Source organism: Protomyctophum parallelum, assembly GCF_964188405.1.
Source record: "Protomyctophum parallelum genome assembly, chromosome: 12".
Classification (NCBI taxonomy): Eukaryota; Metazoa; Chordata; class Actinopteri; order Myctophiformes; family Myctophidae; genus Protomyctophum; species Protomyctophum parallelum.
This window is the reverse complement of record NC_139712.1, coordinates 26,849,292-26,871,232: the sequence shown is the minus strand read 5'-3', so window position 1 is coordinate 26,871,232 and position 21,941 is coordinate 26,849,292. Positions and strand designations below refer to the sequence as shown.

The 21,941-nt window shown below is 42.9% G+C and overlaps 2 protein-coding genes across 6 annotated transcripts in view; one reads left to right on the top strand and one right to left on the bottom strand.

Moving 5' to 3' along the window:
• Positions 1-202: 202 nt before the first annotated feature.
• On the top strand, positions 203-9,198 carry shha (sonic hedgehog signaling molecule a). Its single transcript, XM_083778089.1, has 3 exons — positions 203-817; positions 4,856-5,117; positions 7,421-9,198. Exons 1-3 carry the CDS (start codon positions 518-520, stop codon positions 8,164-8,166), a joined length of 1,308 nt encoding a protein of 435 aa, XP_083634215.1. The 5' UTR covers positions 203-517; the 3' UTR covers positions 8,167-9,198.
• Positions 9,199-11,734: 2,536 nt separating this feature from the next.
• rbm33a (RNA binding motif protein 33a) overlaps positions 11,735-21,941 on the bottom strand; it is a 57,415-nt gene continuing 47,208 nt past the window's right edge. For all 5 annotated transcript variants that reach the window (XM_083778030.1, XM_083778032.1, XM_083778033.1 and 2 more), the window contains 4 exons: positions 20,140-20,307; positions 19,036-19,233; positions 18,095-18,183; positions 11,735-17,137 (listed from right to left, as the gene is read on the bottom strand). In XM_083778030.1, the coding sequence (XP_083634156.1) occupies positions 17,089-17,137; positions 18,095-18,183; positions 19,036-19,233; positions 20,140-20,307 (504 nt within the window). In that variant the 3' untranslated portion in view covers positions 11,735-17,088. The remainder of the gene's footprint in view (positions 17,138-18,094; positions 18,184-19,035; positions 19,234-20,139; positions 20,308-21,941) is intronic.

Below are 21,941 nucleotides of genomic sequence, written 5' to 3'. Positions count from 1 at the left end.
TGGTGGGGCCCCTCCCCTACAACATAGCCTCAGGTGGAATAAATCTTTTTAGATTTTTTTTTAACTCTTTTGTGGGATAAGAAGACATCAGAAGGGTTTGTCTGGGTGAGCCAATCAAGTCCCTCCCCTGCTATAGATCGCTTGCTATAATACATAGCAGTAAAAGCGGCCGCCTCGCACAAGCGGCTGTAGCTCCAGGAGACTCCGTCGCTAATTCCCACAGCCCTTTTTTTTTTTTTTTTTAAACCCCCCTCCACGTTAACAGCGACCCTCCTTCAATGTGCCCCGTTATCATTCCGCTGAGGCGTTCATTTCCGCACCTGCCACGGTAGTGATCAGGCAGTTCGGCCACTAGAGGAGGAAACAAGGACATTGTGGCAGCGGACGAGAAGCGAGCGCTGCTTGGGAGAAGATATAGAAACGTCCGCCGGCTGATAAGCTATATGAGTCTTTTTTAAATCTTCAGGGGAAAAAAGAAAAAAAAAGAGGGGGAAAAAACCCACACACACAACCCAACATGCTGCTATTGACCAGAATCGTGGTGGTGGTTTTGGTATGCTTGTCTCTGGTGTCCTCTGGGATGGGATGTGGACCGGGCAGGGGCTACGGCAGGAGAAGACATCCGAAGAAGCTGACGCCTCTCGCGTACAAGCAGTTCATCCCGAACGTCGCGGAGAAGACGCTCGGAGCGAGCGGCCGATACGAGGGCAAGATCACGCGGAACTCGGAGCGATTTAAAGAACTAACTCCCAATTATAACACAGACATCATATTCAAGGATGAGGAGAACACGGGCGCCGACCGACTAATGACTCAGGTAAAAAGAACGAAAGAATACCTTTCCCTTTCCATCTCCTAAACGCACCATCACTGCGCACTGCAATGACCTGCTCGTCACGCCGAAATGCGCACTGAACTCTCAGCCCTGAGCCCATTAAACTTCAGTGTATTTATGTAGGCTTTCTGGTACAGCATGGGAGTTTTACAAGGTTTTTTTTTTCTCCCCCCCCCCCCCCCAGCGAATATATAGGAATCGCACTGGAGACGCGATGTGCAAGCGGGCAGTCAGGACAGGCGGCCTTGATGATTGTGGCAGCTTATTGAAATATTAATGTGGCCCCCTCCTCATATCTATATTTGTATCCGTGTGTGAGAGAGAGAGGCCCTAGTTGTTCTTTTAGGCGCACACCACTGTGTGCATGCAAAAGGATAGGATGCTGAAGATATTCCACGATTTGTAGCCTATTTAAGGTTTACATTCTGGTTTGGACTGCATTTCTCTCTCAATTCCAAGCCCCAATATATAGGGAGTATATAGGCTACAATCTCCAGCGCTTCAAAACAGCCGCTCTTCTGCATGCATGGATTGGCTCATTCAGACATAAGCTACTGTAATTCAGCCTTCCGCATGGTGTGTAGCGGTGCGTGAAAACATTGACATTTCTATCTGAATGTTCGGAACAGTATCAGTATGGGTGGCATGCTGCCAATCAGTGAATATAAGGCGCACAGACCATGCCTTGGGTAAATGCATTTGTTTACAAAGTGAAAGATGGAATAGCATCGGTTTTGGCCCATTTTCTATCACAATCCAGTGTGTGTACTGTGTGCAGACATCATATACCGTTTACAATCCGCGACTATATCTTAGTGTGCAATTAATGATAAAAAATGTATGGGCCTGGCTGTATACATGTTACACTTTGGAGATATTATTTTAATCTATATAGGCTCCAGAACACCTGCACGTAGCACAATTTTAGCAGTCAATTTCAACAAATCCAGGCGCCTGGGGGTGATGTTGCGCAACGATGACAGCGCGGCCACCTTAACGTCTCAGTCTGGACTGAGAGCGGTGCGACGGTGATGGAGCCATGCAGGCGCGCGCTAGCTGGGGTCCCAGAACCGTATACCTCGCGCCATCATCATGGGCACGAGCTCCGATTAAATATTCACTGTGCGTGCAGTCTGAACATCTCTGCTAGCTTCTCTCTGTTCTACGTCTATATAGGGTCTCTGCTGAACCACACAAATATAGAAATATATCAATCAATAATAGCCTAAGGTCCTATCAACGCTATCAATGTTGGATCCCTCCTTGTCATTTTCGATTTAAGAATAGTTGCGTGTTCCTGTTAATTGCTGCCTGCTCATATAGCACAGGAACCGTAAAGAATGTGCAGGCTACAATATATAACCATGCAGGGTATACTGGGTATAGGCTATGCTGTCTGGATGTATGTGGACATCCGATTCCTGCGTAAAATGGATCTGTTGGGCATCCTTCACTATAGGCAGGGCATGGACTTATAGCAACAATATGAACGTATGACCTTTGGGCAGCTAAAAGGGGGGCAATGCTATAGTTTTTTAAATCGAAGCTTCATTATTATTTCACATTAGATCAGCTGATGACGCAATGGCTGTTTATTTAAAATCTAACAAAGGCAGGCATGCACCTGCAAAGGCGCCCACTGTATAACTCGGTATGCAGTAGCATTGTCACGTGGGTGTTCTACTGTGCCAGAAGTCCATGTGCTTTTCCACGTTTTTTATTTTTTTACGCATGAATCCAGTGGCCCTTTTTTTTTTTTTTACTGTATGCGTAGATACAATGGAAAGGCTGATAGTCTATCTGTGTATACGATTCGTTGTCATCACAGATTTGACTGTGCAAAGCCGCAGCTGTAACTGTAATGAAAGAGATGGAACATGTGTCTGTTGTGGTTTCATAAGATGCATGGCACAAAATCAATGCAGTCTAGCCTTTCCTATAAAAACTTGATACCCGGCGGCGGGCTGGTTTGGAGTGAACGCTTGAATCAGCATCCAGGATTAAGACAGGCAGCTCTCTCTCTCTCCCGGGCGGCTTTGGAACGGGTCATTTCAATATTTTAACGGTTTTTTGCCAGTTGCCACATAAAGTAAATGCATGAGCCTGACGACGCCACGTCAACCGACCAGCCACAACAAAACGTGCAAATGAATATGAATGCAGTGGTGTGTGGAATAGAGATGGGCTGGCAGGGTGTTTGCACTGACAGATACCTGTTAAGTGTTTCCTCTCTAACCGACTCGTTTGTGGGGAGATTAGCAGGGAGCTGCTTGCTTGCGGGTTGAATACAAAAGCGCCGGGGCTGGCCTGGGCGTCCCGCTGCGCTTCATGGTGGCTGAGCAGAATTTGGCTTAATTTGCGGCACACGACCTAATGCATTAATAAATAGTTTAAAGCTTTACGGCTCTTTTGACTCGGACAATCCCATTCAGAATGTGCAGGGCGAGAGAGATATTGCCCTTTTTATTCAACACATTCTACAAGTGCTGGCTGGGTCTTTACAAAACGATTAAACGGGTTTAAATCACTCTTAAACCGTTTTGCTTGATTGATTGAAATATTTATTAACAGTTTGTAGAATTACAGTACATTTCAAGCACAAACTCAATACAAAGACTGTTAACTGTGAGTGACGACCCAATTAAGCATTACACTTGTTTACAACAGGGTCCACATTGTTCAATTCATCACACCATTACACCATTGACACACGAATGAGCATTTGCACGATTAAAATTTAGGCTATACATTCACACAGGCCTATAAGAACATGATCAATTAAACTAAAGGGTGCATGGCAAATGTGGGCCTATACGCATAATACGCACACGGGCCTATACTGTAGCATACTGTAGTAACATGTCCATAGGCCTATGTTCTTGGATATTTGTTTTTGTGCTCAAAGTTCTTCATAAGCACAGAAAAGCCCCCTTAAAACACGCCGATTTAAGTAGGCATGTCACGTCCCACGACGTTGCAGGACAGGGATAATTAAACTTTCACTCTCCCGTTGCAGTGAAAAGACTCTTTGTGGTGTTTTATTTGACATATTATGTCGAGAGCTGTTGTCTTGGAGAAGGCTAAGCATCTTCAGTCAGAGAGTGCATGCAGAGCAAATACTCGAATGACAAACTCCACGTTTTTACCCCAGCATGCATGCTGCTGAAGATCAGCTTCATATCATCTGCAGATCAATTATTTATTCAAAGAATACAGACAGCTTGAAAGTAACTTACAAACGACTCATCGTTTTTGCGGCCTTAATTCGTGCTCATGAATTTGTGATTATATCAATTCATGCATGGTGTGTGTTGAGAGAAAGAAGGGACATTGGTCGCACCTCGTCCAACCTCATCCAAGACCAAATTAAGATCCATATGTTATAGGCCATGCAGTGAAGCGAATGCGGTGACTTATCAATATTTCATCAGCAGCTTTCTTATCTGACTCCGCCAGAAAATAGCTTGCAAGCTCAGACTCCAGAATCCTTTGTCACCACACTTTTCACATACTGCTGCTACTTGCTACTGCAGTGGCAAAGTATATGTGACTAGTTAGTATGACTAGTACACCTTGACTTGTAAGATCAGATCAGATCACAACTCAAGTTTAGTTTAGTTTTAGGCCAGTGGTTCTCATGGGACCCACCAGAGGTCCTTGAGGGGGTTCCCAGCCAAATGTGTTTAATAGCATCAAAATCAGTTAAACTACATTGGCTATTTGAAAAATAGCCAATCTACAATCTATACCAACTGCATGCATTGCGAGATTGTACTGCTTTATTTTATTTTCAAGGGATTCTTGAGAACATCAAACATGTGAAGAAATGTGGAATAGTTTTGAAACATTTAAATAACACTAATCCCTGCATGGCACAACATAATATTCTGATGGGAGGGGGTCCTTAGCCAAATACACATCCATTTGGGACTAGAGTCCTTGACGTGGACAAAGTTTGAGAACCGGCTGGTTTCTAGGCTATAATGGGTTGACTAATTGATCTATTTGCCTCCCCTGCAGAGATGTAAAGACAAGCTGAACTCCCTGGCCATCTCCGTCATGAACCAGTGGCCCGGCGTGAAGCTACGGGTCACCGAGGGCTGGGACGAGGACGGCCATCACTTCGAGGAGTCCCTCCACTACGAGGGCAGAGCCGTGGACATCACCACCTCCGACAGGGACAAGAGCAAATATGGCACCCTGTCCAGACTGGCGGTGGAGGCCGGATTCGACTGGGTCTATTACGAGTCTAAAGCCCACATCCACTGCTCTGTCAAAGCAGGTAGGGCTCATTAAAGACATATATGTAAGAAAAACACCTTAAATAGCCATCACGAAGAAGATACTCGATAAGTATATGATTTATGAACGTCGAATTTCCACAAAGGCTATACAATTAGCCTATACACATTAGTTTTGAACGCCTATATAACTTATATAATGTAATTAGTAGACCTATGTCTAATGTCTGACATTAGTCCTATACCTGCACGTGAGCATGCCTGGTGAATTCTGACACAAAAATATAATTATAAGCCCGCATAGCAGGAATGGCTATTGAAATGTATTTGTTTGTTTGACATGGCTCTTCCTCTGCAAATAGTTATTTGTACTATACTATATTGGGGTCAGCTAAATCCTTGCCAAAACAAAACCACCTAACTAAAGTCGTCGGCTATTTCCACGCCATATAAAAGTTGGGAAAGTTCTTAACACATTAACAAGTATAGTCCCAATTAAACAATTAACTCGATTCACAGTATATATAATATTATAATTTTGTCATAGCCTATACTTGCCATAAAGCCCTAAAGAAAATTATTTGCCCTATATAGACTAATTTATTTGCCAAATTGTCCAATATAAAACCGTTGATTTTGTAATTAAATCCACATGCATGGACACGTTCCATCGTGTTATTGGCATTTGGCATCATATCTCATGCAGCGTCGCGCATTTCCTGATCTTACATCGCCCCACACTGTCTCGTTGTGGGAACCACCAGGTCTGACGAGGCTCCTTTAGTGCACTGCATGGGGGAAAGTGACTAAGTACATTTACTTAAGTACAATTATTAAGTAGTTTTTTATTTTACCTGAGTTTGCAATTTGCAATATTTTTTTTTACTTCTACTCCACTACATATCAGTCAAATATTGTAACTTTTTAACTAGTTAGTTTATTGTTACAAAACAACATGAACCACTCCAACCCTAAAAACTATGCTGAGAGCTTATAGATCTGCTATATTAATATTTCAATACGTATATTGTGAAACAACATTCTGCATGAGTACTTTTACTTTTGATACTTAGTATATTTGATGCCAATACTGTTATACTTTTACTCGTTTTTTTACTTTTACTGCAATGTATTTCTACATTGCAGTATCGATACTTTCACTTAAGTAAAAAGAAAACTGTAGCCTACATTTTCCACCACTGCTTCATGTGACCTATTGGAGAAAAAACACTTTTCTTTTGCACACCAGCAGAAGTAAAAAATAAATAAAAGGCAGACAAAGATAATGGGAAGCGAAGGATATAGCTTCAAACTTAATTGCCTGAGATGTAGTAGGCTTATTTCTATCTGCTCTTCTCGTATAAATCTAAGAATATTCGTTTCGTCAAAGCTACATTTTATCGAAAACAGTATAATCAACTTCTATATAGAAGTCTATATAGTAACAACATGATATAAATGATAAAGTCCTTACATGGGTTATACAACTTTATGAGGCTATTTCTTTGGTGTATATTCCCTCTAAGAGGCTCCGAGTTTATTGTAAATCCCTTATTTATAATTCAGGACACACGTCTGGAGATCATGGCATGGCAGGCCCTAGCCCACGTGTCATTGGGGGTCATGCGGCTTTATACCAAAGGGATTTGACTGAACAATGTTGAATTCGTTTGAGTAAACCAGGTTTTAAATTATCACCTTATTTCATGAATCTGAAAAAAAAGATTAAAAGCCTAAATTAAGAGCAGGACACCCTCACTCTGTGTTCCAATTAAGGACAGCGAGATGGAGAGTGGAATGTGGAATGAGTTCTGCCGAGGCCCAAATTATTGTCATCAAGACTGTCAACAAAGCAGTTAGATGTGATAGAAAGAAAGGGGGACATTGATGTCGCACACAACAGAAAGCGTTTAAAGTCTGGGCCCTCATTTAAATTCAAATCTACATCTACAAGAGAGAGAGAGGGGCTTGGAAAAGTGGCTTCCCTGTGTAAATAGCTGTGGCCGCTCTTTTTCTCTCCCTGAGAGTCTCGGCTATTTGTGTGAATTGTCGCATAGGGGTTTCTGCACCTGAGTCAATATAGGAAGAGCTGGGAAAGGCGTTAGAGTTCTTTACCAAGAGTAGTTGGAATCCACAAGCTTATGCCCCGCGCTTTATTGTTTTCTTAATTAAGAATAGATGAGCCAAGGGCTTTCAGCTTTTACTCGCCTCAGACGTGCCAATACACATTTTGGCATGGAGAAGCCAAACAGGCATCATTGTGCGATGCATATGGCCCTGCCCTGTAATAAATAGATTTTCATTCGACTGACAAAAATGAATAAACAATCCTTTATTTCCACAGAAAACTCGGTGGCAGCGAAGTCGGGCGGCTGCTTCCCAGGCTCCGCGTCTGTCACCCTCCAGGATGGACGGAGGAAGCAGATCAAGGACCTGCGGGTGGGCGACAGGGTGCTGGCCGCCAACGACAAGGGCAGCCTCGTCTACAGCGACTTCATCATGTTCCTGGACAGAGACACGGCGTCCATGCGAGAGTTCTACGTGATCGAGACAGAGTCCGACCAGAAGATCACGCTGACCGCGGCGCATCTCCTCTTCGTCGCGGGGGGGAACAGCAACAGCAACGCCACGGACAAGGCGCCAGCGGCGGCGCGCACGACGCGGGCGGTGTTCGCCAGCGACGTGCGACCCGGCCAGAGCGTGTTCGTGTTTGACGGCGCGCGGAGCCGCCTCGAGGCCGTGACCGTCCGGCGGATTTCCACGCGGGAGCAGGAGGGCTCCTTCGCGCCGCTGACCGCGCAGGGCACGATCGTGGTGGACCAGGTGCTCGCGTCGTGCTACGCGGTGATCGAGGACCACAGCCTCGCGCACTGGGCCCTGGCGCCTGTCCGCTTCGGCCACTGGCTCTCCTCGCTGCTCTCGACGCCATCATCATCATCATCATCATCATCATCATCATCGCCACAGTCCCTTGTGACGTCACAGAAGGACGGGGTGCACTGGTATTCCAAGGTTCTATACGAGTTAGGAACATGGCTACTGGACAGCCACACGATTCATCCACTTGGGATGTCAATATACTCGAGTTGAAAACCTTTTTACTACAAAGGACAAAACAAACAAAAAAAAACACAAGACTAATGTAGGACGATGAAACAATATAGTAGATTAAAAACGAGAAAAAGACAGACAAAGGCCCCCCAGCGGAGTTGGGATATTTATTTCAAGTGACTTTTACATGATGATGTGTCCCTTTCAAAGAATGAATGGAGCCTTAAAACAGTTTTTCTTTGAATAATTTATTCTCATGCGAACTCTGCCGGTGTCACACAAGATGGATTCTAAAAATGGTGTGACGCGGCAAATTGTGCATAATCTATTTTTGTATGTATCTCAAGTAAAAAGAAAAAAAGTGCAAAGAGAAAGAAGAACTGTGTAGGAAAGGAGCTATAACTTTCTTGACAGGTTGTAATGTTTCTTGTGCATAATGTTGTGTGTGCAAACTGACTGTTATATTTTGGGGAGAACTGAACAAACTTCGCGCGGGGTTCCATAAATTATATTTTTATACAACAGAATTGTAAATTAGATTTTGACAGATCGTTACCGAATCACATTTCGTTATTTGAAATAGTGTAAGATATTGAGAATATATTTTAATTTAAATACAGTAGTTGGGAAAAGTATTGGAAATCTTGTACTGGCGTTTTGTTTGTTTATTAAGAATTCTATTATTTTGAAGACTGTTTCATTTAAGTTGTCAGAGTGGGACAGATATTCTGCCTCATGTCTACATCCTCTGCTTACTTTCTGTTTTCTGTTTCTTTCCTCTCTGAGAAAATATAAACTGCACATTCTCAATTCAAACAGTATAAGTAGAATAAAAAAACGTTTTTGTTGAATAAATTAATAAGTAACTCCTGTAAAATTTACTAAAATGTATTTTTCTTTTCATATTTTGTAATAGGGAAATAGTTTTATAGAAATTACCATGCGGCAGATGCACAGTTTGGATAGTATATATAGCAAAGACCATACCAGTTAACTTTCATAACAGGGCGATGTGTCAAAAATGTCTAGAGTTTATTATTTATATGTTTATTACAAAATGAGATAAAGAAAATATTCAAAACTGCAGTTGTTACATGTCTTTGTCTCAAGCTGTTATATAGCCTAAACCACATTGAAGTGAGAATATGATTTAAGGGGGAAATAGTTTATTTATTCACTTCATGTATGAAGATATACAGGTCTATATAGCCTACTAAGACCTGCAGTGTTTATCTTTTCATGAACACTATATATTATCCAGAATTTTTTAACGAATAGCCCACAACTTTCATCTCTCATTGTAGAAAATCGACAGGAAGTTTCCCATAAAAAATGCACTCGAGCATACATAGGCCTATAGCTCTTGATTTCACGCCAAAATAACTTATAGCCAGGTATGATATGTTCAATAGTGTTACTGGCAGAAAAGTCTTTGAACTATACCTTTAGCATGCTTGCGAAATGTTGAGACCCCGTGTCAAATTTAACGAGGTTTGCCCTCCGCAAATAACTTCTGAAAAACCTGCAGACAAATTAAACAGAACCGTGTTTGTCAGTCTTAAATCTGCTTCACAGCGGCAGTCCTGTCTGCTTGGTGAGGTCAGATTTCTCTATCAAACGACAGCACAAGGCCACAAGCACTAAGGCGAAGGCAATTGATAAAACATTACCGCAAGCCTTAGTGATAATACGCCAGTCACTTGACAGCAGCTTTCAGCTGAACGAGGTCGACATCTCATTATATTGTACAAGAGCGACACCCTGTGGTTGAGAGAGAGAACTGTCCGTTCCCAGCTGTGCGTTGATTAAAAAAACCTCAATGAGCCTACTGTCACGAAAAACTGGGAAATGTATCATAGAAATAAACAAACTTACACTAGGGACATGACATGAGGTATACATGGGTTTGTTGGGTCATTAGTCTATATAAAAAAGACTTGCCTAATGATGAAAAAGTCACACACACCCCTCCTAAAATAGAGCTTTTTTGGTTAAACTTTTCAAAATTCTTCAAGATCTTTCCAAATGTTTAAAAAATAGCAGATCTATAAACTCAAAATGAAAGAAAATAAATAAATATAAATTAGGATTAGGCAGAGGTTAAACAGTCAATGTAGCTGGGGACCCCCAGGAAACCTCAACGACCCCTGGTGGTCCCCGGACCCCACTTTGAGAACCAGTGGCATCGACCAAACAAGTGCATATAGACAAATCCACAGAGGGGTGCCCTGGGCGCGGCCATTACTGAGGTGTAATCCATGGAGCAGGTGCTCCGGAGGCCAGGTGTGGCTAATCAGTGCTGCTGTGCTTAATGGTACACCTCAGTAATGGCCGCACCAGGCAACCCTCTGTGGATTTGTCTATAGGCTACACCACTGACAAGTGCAAAATATTATTAAAATAACCGATTAATATAGTGAATTATTCATGGAAAAAGAAATACCCTGGATTCATCAAAGGCAGAAAGGAAAACTGAACCTCGGGTTTGCGAACACTGTTGTAACATGAATAGGAATTCCACTTCCTTCTCCCCAGTTGACTACATTGTGTTGTGCTGTTGATACTGTGAGGTGGAAACTTGGGAGGGGACAAAGCGGCCCGTCTCTTCCAGAGCCATGACCTTGGGTCTCTCGAGAGATACAAAGGCACCCGAGCGAGAGCATTCCACAGAGCAGGTAAACAGAACCCCTTTCTAATCCCTCCGGAGGCCCTCCTCGCGTCTGCTGGAGAGTTGAGGAACGGCTTCTACAAATGTTGACATCTGCAAACATGGAACAGTCTGCCTCTCTCTGGAAAAGCACAACGTCCCTCCCCCTGTTTCTAAGCGGTGTGCTGGATGGTGCAGAAACGGTGGTACCACTCTGGAGGCAACCACTGGAGGTACTGACCGAAGTCATCAGGACACACACACACCTTTGATCTGGATCAACAACATTTGCCATGCCAATACTTGCACAACTGAGAAAACAAGTGACCCCTGCAATTACGTATATTAACCTAAAGTGTTCACATCAGCTAGTATGCTACACAGAAAATCCTGGCAATTTTTGCTCCCTTCCCTCTAGATTCAGGGATTATAAGATTGAACTGTAGCTTTATTGCCCAACAAATGTCTATAGTGATAACGGTGCATCTGGCAGTAAATCCTGCTGCATTGGTTCTCAAACTACTTTTTAATTTCAAGGACCCACATAATGTGTAGTTTCAGAGTTAAAGACCTGCAAGGGTCCATTTGAGAACCACTAACGGTAGTGTCCCAGGCCTCAGGGGTCCATTTGAGAACCACTAACGGTAGTGTCCCAGGTCTCAGGGATCCATTTGAGAACCACTAACGGACGGTAGTGTCCCAGGCCTCGGAATGTCCTGCGACTCAGACTACCGTCTGTAGCCTACAAATGGCCTCAAAACCATTCCCAGAACTGTAGTTCTTAAGACATGTCCTAATCTCACAATCCAAAGCTCCAGGTCTGGGTTTATACTTTCAGTACAAGACTGGTTTAGATGCTGAGTTTCCAAACACTGTAGATTCCAAGTTTGACCTTATTTTTCAATGACCATAACAAGAAAAGAAATACAGTATAGATAAGTGAGTATAGACAAACAAGAAGTCATTTATAAAATCATCTTTATTTTAGTTAGTTTCCATTATGAAACAAGGTATAAACTCTGCATCTCTTTTTGATAACATACAATTCAATGCATGGCATCGGATAACAAATTTTGTTATGACAGAATAACTTATACAAAATAAAAAACAAGCAACCTCGTGACGTCACCCATGAAAACCTCAAAAAGAGTTTGAACAACAGGTCATTTTCATCAACAGTTCCACTCAATATTCAGGTCAGTTTGTCAAGTACATTAGCCGTCATGTTTGAACAACTTCAGTCACTGTCAGGTGCAGTTTCCAACATGAGGAAGTGGTGTCTTTTTCAAAAAAGATCCAACAGTACAAAGCGTGCCAAGAGAGTTGGCATGACTTTGGCGGAGTGGAAGCCAAAAAGAGTGTCTTTTACAGTTACAAGTGCCTGATCTGAGAAGCCCGGCGTCGTCACAGAGATGGAAACCTCCATCCACTGGGCTAAAAAACAATGGTAATCCAGGTAGTCCGCCCTGCTTGATATGAAAGACTTAAGCCTAATTTATGCTCTGTCACACGATGGTGTCACTCGCTGAGAATGGCCAAGAATGGCAGACCTACAAGCTCACAGCACGTCGTATCCGCGATGCGCTGTGAGCTGGCAGTCTAGGTCGGCTAGTCTCAGCGTGCAACACTGTCGCGTGACAAAGTATGAAATCAGGCTTTAGGGTTCAATTCAACAATGGCAGCAACAAGGAAAATAAGTTTAGTCAATGTCAAATAATTACAGGAAGAATACATATGAACTGATGTGGCAGAGTTGAGAAGTATCTCGCCATATTATACAGTTTATATGATAAGGAAGTAAACACAAAAAATGAACATCTTCGGTTATAGGTCCATGGCCACCAACCTGCAAAAAGGACTGAAAGCACTGTTAGAATGGTAAAAAGACGAGGACTTCACAAAGCATGATTGCTTCTCAAGCTGGAAAACAGCTTTGTACAAGCTTTTAAGTTTAATGTGCAAATTAAGTGAGTTAAGAAAAGTGTACAATTTGTTTATTATTTATATAATGCACTGCTTAGATCATGCTTTGTGACATTCCTCTTATGCTTCAGTAAAGGTCATCTCACCTAGAGAAATGGGAGAAAATGATGAATTCAGGAGGACACAGCAGCAACAGCAGTGGACCATGCTCCCAACCTGCAAAATCAAACTCAGTGCCATCAAATGTACCTGATAAAAAGAAACTGTGTTGTGGGGAAAAAATTAAATACTGATTATTTCACACATTACTAGTTGACATTTTGGATGGTGATTGTCAAGTTCCCAACATATAGCTTAAAAAAAACTTAATATCAAATTGCTTAATGGACAATGAAGCCTATTTGTACTGAACAACCAAATAATTCAGGACTTATTTTCAATAGAAAAAAACCTGATGTCAAGGTAAAACAGTATTTTAGGCCAACCAAGTTAGTGTTAGAATAGTATATAGAATGTGTAAAAATGTATCTATAAAATGTATCCTCTTAAAATAAAAAAGGTACAAATATGTTCTATTACATGTTATGTCTTATGTGTGTAAATTAATCTTCCTGAAATGAAGATACAAATGGGTTCAATATGAACCTGTTCTGGCATTACAAGACAGTCTTGTCTTGTAATGATGTTACCATGTATGGCATTGCCAAATACTCAATTAAAATCCATGGGATTCACTAAACTAAACTATAAAATGAAAGGACATTTCATCCCAAAATGTAATGCATAGCATCCAAAGTAGTAGATAGCATTGCATATCTGAGGTACAATGACTACTGTATCATTTTAGCTCAAAACACAAAAGGAATAAAACAAAGAAAAAAAGAAAAGAAAAAATCAGTACCAATAACAAAAGTCAGTTGGTGACACAAGAACAAGTTACAACTAAGAATATACAAAAGCATTTTCAAACATGCAACCTCTTAAACTTTACAAGAAGTTTAGGAAGCCACCATGTAACATCCAAAAAGCGCACCCATATTTTTAGACCTTGTGTACTGTCGTATTTGTAAGTGCTTCAATATCTAGTACTAATTTTAAGGTATTCGATCCTATTATTTTTGTAACCTTGTGTATGTGTGTAGTATACATTTAAATAATCAGTAATGAAGAATTTAAAGGGAATACCAATGAATTTAATCATTTCCATATGCCCATTAGGCCAGCCCAATGAGTATTTATCAACATGAACAACTCAAATCTGGTTTCTCAACTGTGATGTCATCCCGATGTAACGTATGGCCTAAGGTGCATAAATAATAAATATGATATAATAGGATAATAGGGTACAGAATTAAAAGACTTCACTTATAATACCTAAATCATGATAAATATGAATCCACTCAATCCAGTACTACTAGTTCCAGAAAAGCTGCATCATATTGAACTCAAACTAAAAACTAAAATGATGTCTTGGTCAAGGAAGATTATTAAGGGTGGTGCAGCAATTACCTAATGCAACTCATGTACCGAGTCATTATTGGGCACATATATTCACAGAGCATGCATGTCACGCAGTACATCAGTATGACATCACAGATCAATACGCTGGTCAAAATAGTCTCTCATTTCGGACAATGGAAGACAGCCGTCAATTGCAAATCTCGCACAACCTTCTTCCTGAGAGGAACACAATTTTATGGTAAAATCCAATGGCATTCCAATCTTAATGTTTAATGAACTTGTGTAATCACTACATTTAGTTTTTGTCTGTAAATAAGATGTTTAGAAAAACTAATTTGTTGTGTGTCAGGCATTGGAAAATTGTTAAAATCTCAAAGTACTGACAACTGGGGCAAGGGAATGCCAGAGATGTGAAATACAGTACTGAATACTTGTGACAACAAATCAGCAGCTCACACAAATAACCGTAAAACCACCAGGCAGACACATGGACATCACACACAAACACACATTTTTGGGCTAGAAAAGTTAACCGGCTTCACAATACCTGCAAGGTCATGGTACATTGGACCATATTTTTTTATTATTATTTTTCTTCTCCCTTTAATTAAAATGTTTTCATAGATCTATAAACATAAATGTGGTGCAATGTTCTTTGCTTTTGGTTCTACAATAAAGACTGGTTTGTCTGGACATTTATATAAAATGTTATTTTGATACATACAACACTTGTATTTGTTGAACTCAAAACATTTGGAAAAGATGAACATTCAGTGAGAAGGGCTAGTCTACTTATGTACATGTCATGACTACACAGATAATGGTTGCCCCCTCGCTTGTTGACGCGTACTGTACACGTTAACTGCTTTTGTCCAAAGCTGAATGAGTTTGTTAGTAGCACTAATTCTTCAAGTAATCTTTCAACTAAGAATTTGCACGCTGTAACACATGTAGACCAAAAATTAAACAGAAAAGAAAAGAATACTTTAGAAAAACTATCGTGTGATCGTTTTGGGGAGAAGTAGAACACTGTAGTTGTTACTTGTAAAGTCATATCATAAACTGCACGGTCAAGGAAATGCTATGTATTTCCTGTGTGTATTCTATCTAGACAGCCAGTGACAGAAATTGATTAAAAGGTATTCAGGGGAGTAAAGTTACCGTCCGTGATTGATAAATTACATATTAAGCAGGCAATGCTCAGCCTCGGAAACAACCCTATGTTGAGTTGCAAATGTTAAAATGTAGTATTGTACAGTATATAGTACTATTGTACAAGCGAATGCGATTGACTACAACGCCTCTTTCCCAATGCATTCTTTAAAACAATTTAGCATTACTGGCTATGACTTTAAATCAAGAAAGTATATTTTCAAATTTGAAACGATTAAGCCAATACACCCGAGTGCCAAATATTTAAGGATGCCCCTAGCTTAGGCATCCCCACCTATGTATTTCTTTAAAGAAAAAAATGTTTGCCTCTTTCACTCCTCCACACGTGAAAAATGAACCAAAGATCTACAGTAAGGGCACATCTAACTCGGTGAAAAGGCATTTCAATTACCATCTTAAGGACGAGAAGAAGACATGTGCAAATGTGCTACATTGCATACTGCTTTGATTGCCAAAATAACTAGGTCAAGACTGTCTGAAATTGACTGTGTGAAATATAAGCCATTCCTAGTGATCTCCTATAAACAAAAAAATGATGAGTTATGTTAACGTTAACCAACCATATTCTAGTTCAGGTTATAATATTCCTAAAGAGGTTCAACTCTACAAAACTCACACACTCACTCCCTTCACACTACACGCAGAGCAGAATAGCAATAGGCGAACTATTCTGAAAACAAAGTCATACAACTAAAATATGTAAAAGAAATCTACCAACAGAAATGTATTCCAGATTTCATAAATGTATTCACAGTATGAGTTACAAGACCCAATTAGATTTAAAACGACAGCAATTGTCAAATGATGAAGTACAATTGATGGTGAAGGGCCTATACTACTCCAACGGAACATTCACATCAGTTTATCAGAGGAACCCAATTACGCAAAGAACGCTGCAAGAATTCACCAATTCTCTGGTCACAGAACTGACCATTCCCAAGACAACAGTAACTAGGAAAAAACGAATGCTACGTTTAGAGGCCCTAACAAAATGGAATTCAACCTCCTTAACGGTGTCAAACATTAAAATGGTCATGAACACAAAGTCAGGCCAGTATAATGCTTTAACAGAAGCTCTCCACTAGGCAGTGCCATTTAACAGAAAACTGGAGTGATCTCTACCTGAAAGGCCATGTTGGATATAACTTTCCACATTAGTTATGAAATACTGCCATCTACAGAAGGAAAAACGACACTGCCAAGGCGGAATCCATGAGAACGGGGTTCAACTGTTCCGGCATCCAAACCAAACAGTGGGCCGCAAATCCAAAGACGCATAACTAGGGTCGGAAATTATAGAAGACTCCCCAAAACACTCTTAATCCTCAACACTTATATATTTTGTAATCGTTAACCTGACCGCTGAGAGGAGCAACCATTATCCCATGTCTGTGGCTACTTTATTGTCCATGCCAGGTGCACAAAGTGTTCCAACAAACTACAAAATAAAGCCACTGTCCGGTATCTTTCTTCTTATCCAGTGCCATTCAACAACACCGGACAATGGTTCAACAACCACAGGCAAGTGTGTGCCTACGTGGCTGACGCTTCTCATTGTTGGGTAAATGTTCGGGAGTCAGTAAATGATGAATGAAGATCGGAGCTTGTGCTGGGGCTTGAGCTAGAGAGCCGTAGAGCTTCGGTGAGTGCTAAAGGACACAGAGAGTTGGACCAATGTCGTCCTTTGGCTGCACGCACAAGCCTCACACATCAGGAGACCGCCACCTCAGAGATCTCACTCTGCTCTATCTCACTCCTCATCCATCAATCAGTGACACGTCGATGTGGGATAAATCGATCATGTGCCTGTGTAATAACAGTTGACAAGGATAATTAACAGCGTTGTTTTTAGTCTGACACTGAGCTGTGGTATTAAAGCAGCACTATGTAGTTTGGGGCATCGGTGGCCATTTTGGACACAAACAACATGGCAGCCGACGTCTTTGACTTCATTACAGAGGAGTCTCTGCAACGCATGTCAGGGGAGGACGTGCTGTGATTGGCCAGTCTTCGCTTTGACTGGCAGTTCTGCCTTTGTTGCCTGGGCAATGCCAGGATGAAACAAATCTTCTCCCCTATACACAGTAATACAGTCAAGCCCCTAGCAGGGACCCCCCTGTGTCTATACATTTATGGTAGGATGATTGTTATTGCTTAACGCCAGAACACTAAACCTGGGTGATTTTCACCCGGATAATTATGTTTATGTGATTTTCCATAATGTTGCTGCGGGTGGGTGGTTCCTTGGGTAGCTTCATGATGCCCAGTGACATCATAGCAGGTAGGTTTGTTTCCCGGCCCACATTCCTGTTTTTTTCTACACGCAGGTGTTCGGGTGAATTTCACCCAGGTTGAGCGAATTTATTTAGAGAGAGTACCTCAAATTGCGATTTATTGCTGTACTTTAATATATTTGGATGACAAATATTTTTAATGTAATTATTACATCGGGTAAAATATACCCGGGTTTAATGACGTGTGACAAAAGTCGGGTATTGTTCTAGCGTTTAAGATAATTCTGTGAGACTTATGCTATATAGTTGTGAAGAAGTTACATAGTGCTGCTTTAAAGAATGATGTCTTGCTGTCATGATCGAGCATCATGACAACAGAACCAGCGGTAGCTAAGCAGTTATCAAGACCATATCCGTCCATGCCGTGATTTCAGGTGTGTATTATTCTGGTTATACTACCACCGTCTTGTAACGTGACAATATGAATATTTAGCCAAACCGAGACACGCAATGGTGGTGAAACTGTTACCTGTGGAAGCTCATCTGGAAACTGGAGGCATGCTGGGCGCTGGAGAATCTAGCAATGGCTTTCCTCTGCTGGGGCAGCATTTTGAACATCTAAACATGCGGGAAGGTGAAGACAAATGAGTTGACGCTGAAATAAAAAAGAATCCGGCATCCACCACAAGAGGGAGTGGGGGTGGTGAACAGAAAGAGGCTGCCTGCAATATTAAAAGTATCACACAGGGGGTGCTACATGATCACAGTAGAGGGATTTCATTACATGTGCTATGATGAACTGCCAGTGTGTGAAGACAGAACCCTTGCCTTCACAGAAAAACTGTCAGGTGGAAACCTTGTATGTGTACTTGAGTGAACATCCTTGATCAATGGTTTGAGGCAGCATATTAACTTTGATGCATTGCCCGTTATTGGAGGGATGAAGGACTGCCAAGTAGGGACAGATGAATATATCATACATGGCTGCTTGTATTCCTAGAAAATAAAGAAATACCGGTAAATTCACCACGATAAGGAAACCTAAACATCTGGGGCAGGTTCACAGAGTTTATGGATGTATAAAGATGTTTATGGATGTATTCCATCTTGTTAAGAGTATGAGACACTACTGCTACTAATCTGTAATGTAATTTGCAAAAGCAATGTTAATGATCCTTTGAATATATGCACGAAGCTATGAATTTACCCAACATTTCTTTATTTTATACTTTTTTCCCCATCTGACCTTTACATATTCAAACCCATGTGGTAGTGAGGGGGGTTCATGCTTTTGTTTTTAGGTGGGGTTGTTTTGATGTTGTGTGCGCATGCTGGGGGTCTGCATTGGTTTCAGTTATTTGTATACTGCTAAGTATAATATGGAAACACTTTTTACAATAAATGAATACATAAAGAAAGAAAAATAATAAATGTGTGACTGATAATGTAAACCACCTATGGAGCGCTCACCTGTACAGGGCCAATGGAGTTGAGAAGGTTCTTCAGCTGCGTGTCGGTGGTGGATGAGGAGAGGCCCTCTATGGACACCGTACAGGGACCCTCCGGGACCCTCGGGGCCTGTCGTGTGGACATCGGTCGTCCTCTGCCCATCGGAGCAGCAACCGGCCCCGCGCCTCCTCTACCTCGGCCCCGGCTCGGAACCACCACCTGTGCCCAAAAACCCAAGCCGAGAAGCCAACAGTAGGTGAGCGGAGAGAAAAAACGGGAATGGCAGAGGTAGGAAAGTGGGAAGGGATGGTGGGGGTGGTAGATGGGGTCGAAAAGGTGGATTAAACCCCGTTGCTTATGCAAGGAAAAGTTGAAGTGTTAATCCCGTGTGAGTGCAGCTGTGCGGAGAAGACGTGTGTGACACGTCTACAAGGCTCTACTGTTTACCCGCACAAATGAAAATTTAAATAGAAATGTTCATGCAGGCTTTCTCAGACACCTCCGGGGTTCACTTGATTGACTTATCATATTCCTACATGCAGCGTTGCTGCCGCTGGCGCGAGCCGCATGAACGGAGTGACTGAGAGGTGTGTTTCTGGGAGCCGCCAAGAAGGAGGGCGAGGAGGGAGGGAGATACCCTGCGAGGAGAAGGGGCAGAGAGAGAAGAGAGATATAGAAATAGAGAAGTGTGTGTGTGTGTGTGTGTGGGGGGTTGTAGGGGCAGCGTGTATTGAGAGAGAGGGAGTGTTCTGGTGGCTGCCTCTCGCCGTCAGTGTCAGGCGGTGTGGCGGGGGTCTGACAGCAGCCTGCTGGTGACAGGCATGGTGCAAAGAGACCAGGGGAGCCCGGCGGGGTTGTAGCACCCCGTGTTCCTCGGCACTCCCCGCTTGTCAATACTATGGCACCTGGCACACTGTCCTGTCTTATTACCGCCGCCACTCGATTGGGATGTCTGCTGAACACACACACACACACACACACGGAACATTGTGGGGGCATTTCAATCTCTCAGTCTCTCTGCCTCTACTGCTTGCCGGGTGCTGGACAGGGGTTTTCGCAGGTGACCGGCGTAGAGGAGAGGGTTTCACCCCCACCGCCGGTCCCAACTCGCTGTCTGTGACGTACTCTGTTGTGTTGAGGGTTGGCGCTTGTTGTGGTCCCTCGGCCGGCTTGGGCCGCCGAGACCGCGCCTTGGTGCTGCTGCTGCACCGGCAGCGTGACCTTCCTCTGTGGTCCTGGTTGGGAGAACTGAGGTATCGCCCGGACGCCCTGCTGTGCTGGACCAACGCCGTCCTGCGATAACAAGAAGACGAGACTCCGTTTAAGCATCTCAATCATCAATGCAACCTGCGTCTCATGCCATCATCATATTCACAACAGCCATTCAGCTAAAAGTGTCACATTTTATGGACAATACAGAAGAGGCCACAACCACTTGAGACAGTCAGATCGCCATCAGACCGTCTGGCGACAGCCCACCGAAAAGATGGGGGAAAGAATGAGGGATCAGTCCCAACAAGGTGACGGTCTCATTATCAAATAAAGTCACAGACGCACGCACGCACGCACGCGGGGAGGAATTGAAGGTCGTCTCTCCACCTCCTCCCTCTGCAGAGAGATGTGACAGATCAATACAGGAGGGGGAGGGGGGGGGGGAGACATATCTCTGACCTGTCCCCAGTCGGGAGTAAATGGATTAATCCCTTCTATAGAAATCACAGCTCCTGATTGCACCCATCACATGCTAAGCTGCATTACACTGGAACAGAGACTTGATGTGTACACCCCCACCCCACCTCACGCCCCCCCAGTCTGTTCCCCACATAGCTCCCTTCTGCAACCGCACCAGCTTTTGAGCCTTGCGTTGCTTTGTATTATTATTCCTGATGAAAATGTAATTTGGCCCTTATCTGTGTGCCTAAGCTATACAAATCCAAATCCCTCAAAAGTGGCAACTTTCTTAACACAGGTATTATGGTGACATCCCCCCCCCCCCCCCCCCCCCACACCTCCCCCCCACCTCCCCCCCAGCCACACCACGTTTGAAAAGATTAATTACTTGGATCTTTGATTTGTGTGCCTTTGTTCAGGCTCGCAATTGAGTCAGAGACAGGCTGATGGAGTGAGAGAGATGGGCGGTAGAGGGACATACAGACGAGAGATAGAGGGAGAGAGACGGAAAAGTAGAGAGGAGATAACATTGTCAGGCTGCCGTCGATGACAGCAGAACAATGCGTACGAGAGAGCATCTGGAGAATCTACGGGCCTTAGCTCTCATTCTCTCTCTCTCCATATCCGTCTTTACTCCCTCGTCTCCCTCAACCTCCAATCCCAGCCCCACCCCCGCCCGCATCCATCCACCCGCCCCTCCCCCTCCCTCCCTCAGAGATGCAGCACATCAGATAGCTCGGCACAGGTTTCCATTAATGCACCCAGACACCCAGTTATCTTCATCTGCAGTGAGCATGCAATTCTGGCTTTGCCGCTTGATCCTCTGGGATGGAGTTGGAAAAGCGGCTTATTCCAAAATACTATCGCATCTCACCGCAACGTGCGCCTCATCAATGGCGTGTGTGGATGTTTTACATGCACGCCTTTTGTAGGGGATTTTTACCAGTGGAGATTAATGTGTAATTAAGGCCACGGTGGTGACTAATCAACCCAATGGCAAGAGCGCGAGCACAATTGTGGATGGAATCTGTGTTGCTGCGATTCCCGTTTCACTTGGATTGTCTTTAAGAGGGTGCTGTGCTGCTCTTAAAGGACGTCAACCTTTAAGAGCAGTGATGAAATGTCCCCAACGCTATAGATAAATGTCATGTGGCTCACTTTAATGACTGCTGCCTTTCTTGGTTCTAAAGGTAAGATGTGTGTTAAGGTATCTCGGCTCGTGGTACTCTTTATGGATCGATTTTTGCCAAAACGAC